At 39.4% G+C, this 12,937-nt stretch overlaps 1 protein-coding gene across 1 annotated transcript in view; it reads right to left on the bottom strand.

The window, feature by feature from the left end:
* OPRM1 (opioid receptor mu 1) overlaps positions 1–11,683 on the bottom strand; it is a 56,281-nt gene extending 44,598 nt beyond the window's left edge. The window contains 1 exon segment of the mRNA NM_174408.2: positions 11,237–11,683. Coding sequence (NP_776833.1) covers positions 11,237–11,529 — 293 coding nt within the window. The 5' untranslated portion in view covers positions 11,530–11,683.
* Between the last annotated feature and the right edge of the window lie 1,254 nt (positions 11,684–12,937).

The raw sequence follows: 12,937 nt of genomic DNA, 5'->3' as shown, positions 1-12,937 counted from the left end.
AGAAAGAAGAGGAAAAAATTCCAAGTGATGAGCTTCTGTGCTTCAGATGCCTAAATAGAAGTGGAGGGAGATGAAGCTGCCAGTCACCACCTGGGTGCATGGGGGTGGGTGTGCGTGCAGGCACAGGTGTCTTTGAGAACAGATTTCATATTTGCTAAGAAGCTAATATGAATTTATGGGTGACAGTTCCAGTTTTTCCTGAAAGCTTCAAATGATTGAAGATGAAAATACTGTGAGAAGGCCTAGAAAATTGCACCAATTTAAGATAACCACAAAGCATATCCAATAGATGGTAATTTTTCAGAACCACTATTTTCTAAGCACTTACTCCCTAATTCCTGGCCAAGAGTGGTAATGAATATTGTAGATTGTCTGGGTTAGATGAAGATGAGGAGTTGAAGATGGCCACTGGAGTGACATGGAGATGGTCCTGTGTGATTACTTTTTTGACCCAACTTCAATATCCGTTTCAGAAAAACAGTATCCTCTGTCATAAAAAAGGGGTATTCTCTTTCCAAAAAATCAGTGAGAGCTTTTATGTTTTGTATGGGGCTTCCCTGATAGCTTAGTTGGTAAAGAATCTGCCTGCAATGCAGGAGACCCTGGGTTGGGAAGACCCACTAGAGAAGGGATAGGCTACCCACTCCAGTATTCTTGGGCTTCCCTTGTGGCTCAGCTGATTTGTATGAAACCTCATTTTGTGCTGATATTTCTTCTTCTTGGAAAACACTGCAAGTCGGTACTAGATATTTTAACAAATGCTTTGTTTCCATATAGTAAATAATAAAATGCAATCAAATTTGCCGAAGAAGAAAATATGCTCTTTTTTATGACCACTGCAAGACTATGAATTCTACTCAGTACATCTGTACCAGAGTTTGGCAAATGACAGCTTGTGGGCCAAATTTGCCAGCTAAGAATGGGATTCTGTCAGAATGGTTTTACATTTGTAACTTGTATTTTAATTTTTTATATGTATAATAATTAACTTGGTTGCTTTTAATCTGAGGATGCTATAAGGAAGTAGTTTGGTAACACTTATTATGGAATAATTTGCATTATAGAATCAAGTAAACCAAAAGAAAGGTTTGTATTATTTTGTACTGAAAGAAGAATCATTTCATTCTTGCAAAATGAGTCAACAAAAGAACATATGGCATGATTATTTTCTGATAATCAAATGTATGGATTTTCATAAAATTTAAAATATTATATTCATAAAACATTAGGTAAAATTATTAAATATGCTATTAGAAAACCAATTCTTTTTTTGTTGTTAATGAGAAACATTTTAGAAGCTAAATTTTTCCATGTCTGCCTTCTACATCTGTTTTAGTTAGAATAACAAAAACCCAAAAATAAGTTTATAGGTAGTTTTATATTTTTAAGTGGTTGAGAAAATAATATTTTGGGGCATGCAAAAATTATATAGAAATTCACATTTCTGTGTCTACATACAGTTTTATTGGAACACAGTCATGACCATCTATTTTCATTTTATCTATGGATACTTTTGGGCTACTGTGGCAGAGTGGAATAATTGTATCAGATACCATGTGGCAACAAAGCCTAATAAATTTACTTTCTGGCCCTTTACAGGAAACATTTTTAACACCTGGTCTAGACCGCGAGGTCATCCCTCTTCATCTGATGGCTGTCAGTTGTGTGTACATCTGAATGTAGTAAAATAAGGGGAATTCTTACCTTGGAATCATTTAAATCCAAACTTTACACTGGCTTATGAAAACACCTTGGTATAAAACAGATTTTTTTAGGTTCCAGAATTATCTCCCTACTTCACTGGTGCATTCTCACCCTTCTCAGAGTGGAGGGACCAGGCTAATTCACACATCTGGAGCCATTAAATTATAGGCAGTTTAGCTTTCTATTGAAAACTAGGGTAAGAATTTTGTGGCTTAAAAATTACTCCAAACTTTGTTGACTATAAATATCAAGTACACTATATAGAAACAATGAACAAGGACCTACTGTATAACATAGGGAACTCAACTCAATATTCTGAATTACCTATATGGAAAAGAAACTGAAAAAATAATAGATATAGGTAAGTGTGCTGTGTGCTAAGTTGCTTCAGGCTCTTTGCAACCCCCGTGGACTGTAGCCCACCAGACTGCTCTGTCTATGGGATTTTCCAGGCAAGAATACTGGAGTGGATCATCATGCCCTCCTCCAGGGGATCTTCCCAACCCAGGGATCGAACTCACATCTCTTAAGTCTCCTGCATTGGTAGGCTAGTTCTTAGCTGCTAGCACCACCTGGAAAGCCCCAGACATAGGTATGTGTTTGCTGTACTTGGTTGCTCAGTCGTGTCCAACTCTTTGCATCCCTATGGACTGTAGTCTGCCAGGCTCCTCTGTCCATGAGGATTCTCCAGGCAAGAATACTGGAGTGGGTTGCCATGCCTTCCTCCAGGGGATCTTCCCAACCCAGGGATTTAATCCAGGTCTCCCGTGTTGCAGGTGGATTCTTTACCATCTGAGGCACCAGGGAAGTCCAGATATAAGTATACGTATAACTAAATCACTTGGCTGTACACATGAAAGTAGCATATCATTGTTAATCAACTATACTCCAACATAAAATAAAAATTTTAAAAAAATGTCCCCAGAAGTAGTGCTGAAGTGCTATTAGTATCTTAAACACAAGAGGACTGTGAGGTGCCTAACAGAGAGAGTAGACATCTTAGATAAGTTTCATGCAGATGTTATAGAGGGTTTGGTCATGAGTTAAAAGCCCATGAGTCAACAATACATATTAAATAAGATGCCTTTTAACAGGAACACACATAACAGAACATTATGTATTGATTAGTTGATGAAAATGTAACTGTACACTCACAAGATCCTCCCCCTATACTTCCCCTAGAAGCAAAGCTTCAGTCTTCTCTAATTCAGTAGGTAAAGTGAATTCATGGGGGGGGGGGTGGGAAACTACCATGAAAAATGAGAATTGATTATATTTTTAATATAAAATTTTAATTTATATACTTTTTAATATAAAATATAATTTTAATTTTTTAACTCTTTAAAATTTGACTTTCTCTAGGTAAATTATAAGACTAACAATCTATTTCCTATTCAAAGTTTGTGGGCTCGTGTGTAGATATATATGCATCTTATTTGAATTTATTATTTGCTGATATCAATCCATTGGTACAGATCCATTTTCTTTCTTTTTTTTTTTTCTAATTTTATTTTATTTTTAAACTTTACATAATTGTATTAGTTTTGCCAAATATCAAAATGAATCCGCCACAGGTATACATGTGTTCCCCATCCCGAACCCTCCTCCTCCTCCCTCCCCATACCATCCCTCTGGGCCGTCCCAGTGCACCAGCCCCAAGCATCCAGCATCGTGCATCGAACCTGGACTGGCAACTCGTTTCCTACATGATATTTTACATGTTTCATTGCCATTCTCCCAAATCTTCCCACCCTCTCCCTCTCCCACAGAGTCCATAAGACTGTTCTATACATCAGTGTCTCTTTTGCTGTCTCGTACACCGGATTATTGTTACCATCTTTCTAAATACCATATATATGCATTAGTATACTGTATTTATGTTTTTCCTTCTGGCTTACTTCACTCTGTATAATAGGCTCCAGTTTCATCCACCTCATTAGAACTGATTCAAATGTATTCTTTTGAATGGCTGAGTAATACTCCATTGTGTATATGTACCACAGCTTTCTTATCCATTCATCTGCTGATGGACATCTAGGTTGCTTCCATGTCTTGGCTATTATAAACAGTGCTGCGATGAACATTGGGGTACACGTGTCTCTTTCCCTTCTGGTTTCCTCAGTGTGTATGCCCAGCAGTGGGATTGCTGGGTCATAAGGCAGTTCTATTTCCAGTTTTTTAAGGAATCTCCACACTGTTCTCCATAGTGGCTGTACTAGGTTGCATTCCCACCAACAGTGTAAGAGGGTTCCCTTTTCTCCACACCCTCTCCAGCATTTATTATTTGTAGACTTTTGGCAGATCCATTTTCATAGCTCAAGTCATAAAGGCTAAATATGCATGAACAAGGCAATGAATTGAGGGAATTGTCTGAATTAAGCTTTACATTTGAATAATCTGAGGAATATTGGCTGTGCTGAAAACTTTGGATTACAGAGTATTTTAAATATATGCAGTCCTGTTATTTAAGTCTGAAATGTTGAACTTTTTGGCTAACGCAGAGAGATCTACGACTATAGATCAAGTTTTCAAGGATTAGCATCAGTTATTTTGATAAACTTATGAGAAAATGCACAGATTTTTCACAATAGTAGCATTAATTATGGACTACACTTCAGGGAAATTGGTGGTAAGAATACTTTGAGGAGGCTTCAAAGTGGAATGGATTTAAGTTGGGACTTGAAGAAGAAGAAGAATTTTGATAGAAGAAAGAAGTATTGAGGTCACAAGGCAAAATAGAAAAAGTAAAGAAAAGGTATAAAAGAAATTAATATATAGCATTTTTGAAAACAGTGAGTGGATCAGCTTGGTTTAATTTATTCAACATTAAATTATACTAATACTTGTTAGTACATCTTAATGATTACTATTTGAACCACTTCAGGACACCTACTTATATCTAACCGATAAACTAATACCTGATTGAATTGAAAAAGCAAAGTGCACTTGAAAATATCCTTGCCTGGACAGAAACTGATGTCCAGAATAGAGTGATCTCTTTCTCATTTCATATACTCCATTGCATGTTTCATCCTGTGTAAAAGCCCTACCTACCCTCCCCATTGGCTTACAAAGATTTGCTTGGTTAGACTTGGTAGAATCTTTCTGATAAGTTTTACAATGCAACATCCAGAAGGTGATTAATTCCTGAAGGCAATATTAAAACAACTTCTGAACAAATTAAAGAGAAAATGAAAAAGAGAGAAAGAGAGAGATCAGAACTTAAGCTGAATCTGAGACGTCTGGGTCCAGATCAGAATCTTCTGTGTGATCTTTGAGACTCAACCACAGGCAATCACAAAGGCTCTACCTGGCACCTTCATGAGGGGAAGCATCCTTCCCACCGCTACTTAGTACACAGTCTCCAGGGAGTTGTGGGCAAGGACGTGTGCCTCTCCCCCACCTTTACCAACCATGCTCCTGGGTGTATATGTATCCTTAGCCCAACAACCTCCATTTGGACACCTTCAGGAAAGCCTTTAAGACACTTTGCTGAATGGATAGTATTCAGCATAATTCTTGAGTTCAGGGAGCCCTTGGTGTTTTTGGTGAGACTCTTCCCAGGGGTCTCTCTGAAGACCTTCGTATCAGGGGTCCTCTAAGAAATTCTTCTTACTCTGACTCTGTGCTTTCCCACTTTTACCCCATCCTTTCTTGTTAGTCCTGGCCCCTCAGTCCATAAAACGGGAGTATCCTATGGTTTGGGGCTCCTTGTGCGGTGAGATGATGGCCTCTTTCCCCCTTCTCCACATCTGTGCTCATACATGTGACCTTGTGCCTTTCTGTGGAGAGAATGGAACACTGAGGATGGCACCTTTCCTGTTTAACCTTTTGCTTATTCCCTCCCAGGAAGTGAAGAAAGGCTTGACTTTCAGGGTCGTTGATTGTCTTAATCGACCACTACAACATCTGGCAGCTCAGCATTTTCTCTCTCTGACAGAATCCGTTTGAGCTCATTTAGAATCCAAGGAAGTGAGATGGAATGTAAAATCATTTAATGTTGTAGATGACTAGCTTTTTTATCTCCAGATAGTAAAGGTGGAAAAACTATGGAGAAACAGTCCTTGAAGTTACCATAGAAAATGTTGGTACTACAAGTTACCAACTAGACTAGATGTTAGCCTAAGTGACCCATTTTACATAAGGGGACTATTATGCACTGAAGAGTTTGAAGTTGAACCATTATTTGCTCTTTTCTTCTATGCTACTCTTCCACTCTGAATTTGTTTCTTGGTTCAAGGACTCTTAGACTGAGGTACTGGTGGGGGAGGAAATAGGTGGCCTGAAGCAAGAACAGATGGGTAACGAAAGGAGTTGCTGTGACAAGCTCATTAAATGATGTTTCTTGTATATGATGCTTCTTGTGTCTGTTGTCTCAGTTCACTTTCAAGTACCCTGACATTTGCTTGAGCTTACCTGTTATGAGTAGTCTTACAGTTATTACACAACAAGGGATCAGTGCAGAAAGAGATGGTAGTTTGCCTCTTCAGAGAGCCTTCACTTTCTTTACATATCAGAGATCCTACTGCTACCAACACCCTGACCTCAAGAAGTATACCGCATACTATCCATGGCTGTTGCCTACTCCCTCTCCATTAAGCAAAATGTACTAAAACCTTTCCTGAATCCCAAGGCAGAAAAAAGGTGAAAGGAAAAGCTTGGTTTATAAACGGTCATGGTAGTTCTGACTGGGGCTATGTAGAATTTTTCTTAAGAATTTCTAATTGTTAACAACAACCTACACTCAATGAGTCTGTAAAGCTCTATTTATTAACCAGAAATTACATAGTAGCCAGTTATAAAATAATAGAAATGATGAGCTTTGCAGTGCCTGAGACAACAGCTTGGGTGAAGGTAAACCATTTTGGAAAGGGATTTCAGGGAACCAAGGTGGGAGGAAGGCTGAGCACTGAAGAACTGATGCTTTCAAACTGTGGTGCTGGAGAAGACTCTTGAGAGCCCCTTGGACTGCAAGGAGATCAAAGCAGTCAATCCTAAAGGAAATCAACTCTGAATATTCATTGAAATGATTGATGCTGGAGCTCCAATACTTTGGTCACCTGATGAGGAGCGCCAACTCATTGGAAAAGACCCTGATGCTGGGAAAGATTGAGGGCAGGAGAGGAAGAGGGTGACAGAAGATGGTTGGATGGCATCATCTATTCAATGGACATGACTTTGAATAAACTCCAGGAGATAGTGAAAGACAGGAAAGCCTGGCGTGATGCAGTCCATGGGATTGCAAAAAATTAGACACGACTTAGGCTTCCCTGGTGGCTCAGATGGTAAAGCATCTGCCTGCATGGCGGGAGACCTGGGTTCGATCCCTGGGTCAGGAAGATCCCCTGGAGAAGGAAATGGCAACCCACTCCAGTACTCTTGGCTGGAAAATTCCATGGATGGAGGAGTCTACATGTGGGCTACAAAGAGTCCACGGGGCCGCAAAGAGTCAGACACGACTGAGCAACCTCACTTTCACTTTCACTTTAGCAACTGAACAAAGAACAACAAAGGTGGGAAAGAAGAAAAATGAAACAGAAAAGGAGGGAAAGCCAGTATATGGCTTGAAATGGTCACAATGTGGGCCAGACCTTCCGATGTGCTTTGTGATCTGTACAGAACTGTGCATTATTTTGATTGACTTTTTTCTTTAAAACATTCTTGACAAGAGAGCCCCTTGGACTGCAAGGAGATCCAACCAGTCCATTCTGAAGGAGATCAGCCCTGGGATTTCTTTGGAAGGAATGATGCTGAAGCTGAAACTCCAGTACTGTGGCCACCTCATGCGAAGAGTTGACTCATTGGAAAAGACTCTGATGCTGGGAGGGATTGCGGGCAGGAGGAGAAGGGGACGACAGAGGATGAGATGGCTGGATGGCATCACTGACTCAATGGACGTGAGTCTGAGTGAACTCCAGGAGTTGGTGATGGACAGGGAGGCCTGGCGTGCTGCGATTCATGGGGTCCCAAAGAGTCGGACATGACTGAGTGACTGATCTGATCTGATCTGATCCCATTTTAAATGATGGCCACATTCAGCCTGGATGGGAGAGGAATTTAGGGAAGAAAGGATACATATATATATATGGGCTGAATGCCTTCAATGTTCACCTATCACAACATTATTAATCAGCTATATCCCAATAGAAAATAAAAAGTTTAAATTAAATTAGAAATTTAAAAACCCCAAAAAGTGGAAAATGTCAGCATTCTTCACACCAGAGAAGATCAAGTGATCCCAGATTCAAAGAACCAGAGATGCACACCAGGAGACCACCTGAGACCAGATTCGAGGAGTATAGGCCCTATACCTGCCCTAATCTTATCAACAATCCGACCTTTGAACTGTTGCTATAAACTCTCATCAAATCCTCCTATGTGGGGCCATATAGTTTCTGAGGCAGAAGCCCACTCTGTCCCCCTTTGCCTGGCAAAACAATAAAACTATGCTTTTCTACTTCAAAAAGAAAAAGTGATTGCCGTATTTTGTAATATTTTATCACCAAACTTCTCCAGACTATTTGTGGTAATTTTCATAATATAGTTATCCCACAAGTAATTTTTTTCTTTAAGACCATAAAGCCTTTCAGATAATGAACAGTTATAACATTCTATCATCTAATATCTGGATTTTAAAACTTTAGATATATGACAGTATCTCTTTTTCTCCCTCATGTTTCTTAGAACAACACTGTAAGAATGATACTTAAGTTGTATTCTTTATTTATTTATTTTTTTTTATATTTTAAATTTCCATGAGCTATTTTTCTCCTAACACTTATTTTTTATTGTACCCTTATGCATACTACATATCATTTTTTAATCTCAAAGATATTAATAATAGCTTTTTTTTTTTGTATTCTTTAATAATGTTGCTGGTGAAGGTATGATGATGATAAAGTGAAGACACAGGATAGAAAATAACTAACAAGGCATCCATAGTATCTTTGTTGTTATTTTGCTCCCATTGTCATTGGAGGCCCATGGTCTAGTCAATGTGTTAAGACATTCTAATAAATGTTATGTTGATCTGGTTAGAAAACCCTAACTACTTAATAATTCTAAAGTATTTGTTGAATTTTGAATAGTAGCAGGAAGTAAGCATTTTATCTCAGTACTTTAATAGATACAGCATTATATTCATCTTTTTCACAGAGGCAATAATATCTGTGAACTGATCACTTTGTAGTGAAATAACCATAGCATGGAGATAGTCTAGTTAAATATTCTCAGCTAAATAGATATAGTTCCTTCACTCCCCAGAGGCTTTTCTCATTACTTCATTGGTCACTGAACTATTTTTCTGTTTATAGTCATATTCCCAGAGGATTACCTGACCTTGGAATTAAACACCTGACTTGCACAGGTGGGTGTTTGAGGTGACTTTTCAAACAGTACTGTATTCTGGTTGGAACTTTAAGCACAGAAAATAAGCATAATATCATGTTCTCAGTAAGAGACAAGGTCACCATCCTTTTCCAAGTCATCAAAAGTTCAGAGGTAATACCTTTAAAACAAAATCACCCAACTAGTAATATCTTTAGCACTAGAATAAAGCTAATCTGTTTATTCCATAGCCAGTTGTTGCTCTATTGGCTTTCTGCTTTATAGAAAAGCATAAACCAGAGAGGAGAAAAATGAGGAAGGAAAATACCAAGAGAAGCAATAAAAGCTAAATGATTATGCTTTAGATGACAGAATTTCAAGATGGTTTTATAATTTCTTTTCATCCTTCATTCTTCAGAATTACAGACATAAATTTGGATTAATTTATTATTTCCACATTATTATCTAACCTACTCTGTCAATGTTGTAGTTGAATTAACTCAAATCATGAGCCACTCTAATAAACAGAAAATTACATTGGCTAAGAGCAATTCCATGGTATTGAACTAGTGAACTTATCTGTCCTTGGAGAAATAATTTATATTTTCTGTGCCACATTTTACCTACCTAGCCTAGAAAATCTCTAGGTTTCCTTCTGGCCCTATAAGCTTATGAGTCCATGAATTTTCTGAGGAGAAAGGATAAATTTTCCCTTCATGGGCAGGGATTCAGTTGTTATTTTTATTATCATAAATGCAAAAGAAGACAGTTTTCATATTTGAGAGGAAGCTTTGTATTGAATTACATAAAGTAAATGTTTTAAAAATAAATTCTTCCATTGATTCCCTTCTTGCATTTTTCCTTCTGTTGTTAGCTTTCTTTGCAATAGATGGTGCTCTTTACTCAGAGAAACTACTTATGATTCTTCATCAAAAGATCAAGAAAATTAGTTTTACTCTTTAACAATCATTAATTAAAGAAATCAGACATAAAAAGCAGAAAAAATCAATTACAAATAACTTGTACCACCTTGATAAAGAAAGCATAATGAAGAAAATGATTGTTAAATGATTTAAGAGCTCCAGTGAAACCTGTAATACTTGCTGAATAGATGAAGCCAATATTGCAGCTAAACATGGAAGTACCACAGAACCCCTAGTAGGAAGAAAATCCCAAATCAGGAGCCATTTTAAAGTGTTAAAATGATTATATACTTCTCAAAAGTTAAAATATAGTATTCCATATTAACATGTAGGATTTGAATAGGCACATCAACACTAACACAATCTACATCAATCTCAGCTAATATTGAACTTGTATGCTTTTTGCCAAATAAACCTGGAACATCTGGATAAATAGAAATTGGGCCACAAACTCTTCTGAAATAATTTCATTGGATGAAGACACTTTTAAATTTCTCTAGGGCAACCATTACAACCCCCTATGTAATAGTTTATCATCCAGAATTATGCTGCTTTTGGTCACTTCTAACTTGTTTCAACTTTTGGGGGCATTGAAAAACAGTCCTGCAGTTCTGAACCACCTGACCTATTCCTGATTCAGTTTGTGACTCCCCTAGCAGATCTGTAGCTGCCAACTGCAAACTGGTCTAGGCAACACAGCTGTCATGTTACAGCAAAACAGCACCATTTACTCTGGAAAGACACCAGAAAAACTTCCTCTATGAGTGAGGAAGAGGAGGGTGCAGCAATGGTGCAGCAAATACACTGAAATCAGCAGGAGCAGGAAAGTTGCCAAGGTTCATCTATGAAAATAACAGAGAAGGAAATCTGCCCCTTCTGCCCCCAATTAAGGATAAAATAACTAGAGTTTCTCTTCTATTTTCCATAAATTATTGTTTCCACAGCTCCTTTGGAAGGGACTATGGGACACTGAGGTTAAGAGCCCGGAGCCCTTTTGGCTCAGTATAAACAAGCTGTAAGATAGAGGCTTTTTTTTTTTTTTTTCTTTTTTGCCAGAGCTTTACAGCTTTTATCAAAGCAACTTCTCTGTTTCTGAAATTTTGGATTCTTTCTTTATTAACGGAGGGAAGAATAGAAAAGTAGGCTTTTGTACTCAAGCAGCAACCACTCTACTTTCACCTCTACATCTCCCCTGTTTTACCTCCTTTTTTCTCATCCTTCCCCCCAACACCCTTTATGCCTCTATTAGCCACCGAAATCCGGAGCCCTGTGGCCTTCCTTACCTGACAATCACATACATGACCAGGAAGTTTCCGAAGAGCCCCACCACGCACACGATGGAGTAGAGGGCCATGATGATGATGGCCGTGATCATGGAAGGGCTGCCGGCCGAAGGGCACAGTCTGTCGCTCCCTCCCAGCTCGGTGCGGTTCGGACCGCATGGGTCGGACAGGTTGCCTTCTAAGTGGGAGAAGTTGACCCAGGAGCTGGGACTAGGTGCTGGGGAGCAACTTGAAGGGTGTGTGAAGGGATCAGTGCAGTTGCTGGCGTTCGTGGGGACGGCGCCGCTGTCCATGGTGCTGACCGCCGGCTGGGACCACGTTGGGAGTAACCGCGAGCACCCTGACTTTTCGGGTTCCACGCGCGAGCCGCTTCGTCTCGCCGCTGCCACAGCTCCTGTTATTTCTTACAGCGACCAACCCCGGCGGAGCCAGAGAGGAGCGTCAGGCAGGAGAGAGCTAAGCATCTGACATTATCCTCTGCTTGTAGCCCCCTCCCACCTTAGAAGTACACAGACAGGGCTCCAGCCCCACACCGCCTTGGGGGAAGGAGGGGAGAGCTGTGCGGGATCCGGAGGCTGGAGCCGAGGGAGGAGAGAGAAGTGGATTTTGCGCAAAGCAATCCAACGACTCGGTTTCCCCACTCGGCACTCCTCTGTGCAAACACCTCTATTGACAGGCAGAACCAGGAAGGGAGTTGGAGGGAAGGGGTTGAGAGTGAGACAAACGGAGAGTTTTTGGCGGATGCAAAGCGTTAAGGAAGGGGGCTGACCTTACATTTTCCAGCACCGTTTTCTTAGTGTACCATGACAGAAAGACGCTGGTCTGACGCCACCCTGACATCCCAGACCCCAGCGCTCTTCTATCCCTGCTGCCTAAACAATCATTTGGTGCAGGGTACACAGAATCCTCTTCTGTAGCCCTCCTTGCCTCAGACTTTTTCTGTTTGCAGAAAAAGTCACCATGTGTCTCATGACTAAAGGAGAATTTCCAACCCTTCAACCCTGCCTGAAACAAGAGTGATTCCTTCTCTGAAAAGAGATGAGAGACAAACTTTTAGAGAGGATATCTATTCCCTTTACTTCATATTCCCTTACTTCTCCTGGAGCAGAAGCTTTATTTGCGTCTAATGTCTAGCTTGCTGACAAAGAGGCACAGGGAGTTGTGGCATCCAGAAAAGTCAAAGAAAGACAAGGGTGACATTCCATATATAAATCTCATAGGTTTGGAGTTATTGGTTTTATCTCCAGCCTTCATACATGTGCTTCTCAGTAGAAGACTGTGAAAACCAAGTGTCTACATTATTTCATTGTATTCTAGTGTAGACATTCCAGGAAAAACTACATAGACATCTGGAACTGGAATGGCTCATACAAGGTTGAGGATTATTGATATGCTTTAAAATTTGATAATTCACTTTTAAATCCACAGATGCTTCTACTTTATTAATAAATTTTGTTTTGCTTGTCTTTGTTTTTTGGTAATGTTAACACAAATTCTGAAATAATTCTCATTTCTATTCATGGGTATATTTGTCTGCATATGTATCTTTTAACTACTAACACTATCATTAAAGATCCCCAGTTGGTTGTAGAAAGCTATATCCTTGTTAAACAGGGATCAGGGTGAGGTAGGGAGCTTGGAAAGAACATTTAATTCCAATATTATTTTTATCACTTGTCTGGAAAACATAACACTGGTGAA

The sequence above is a fragment of the Bos taurus genome, chromosome 9, assembly GCF_002263795.3.
Source record: "Bos taurus isolate L1 Dominette 01449 registration number 42190680 breed Hereford chromosome 9, ARS-UCD2.0, whole genome shotgun sequence".
Lineage (NCBI taxonomy): Eukaryota > Metazoa > Chordata > Mammalia > Artiodactyla > Bovidae > Bos > Bos taurus.
Note: the sequence above shows the minus strand (reverse complement) of the source record. Positions and strands in the feature narration are given on the sequence as shown.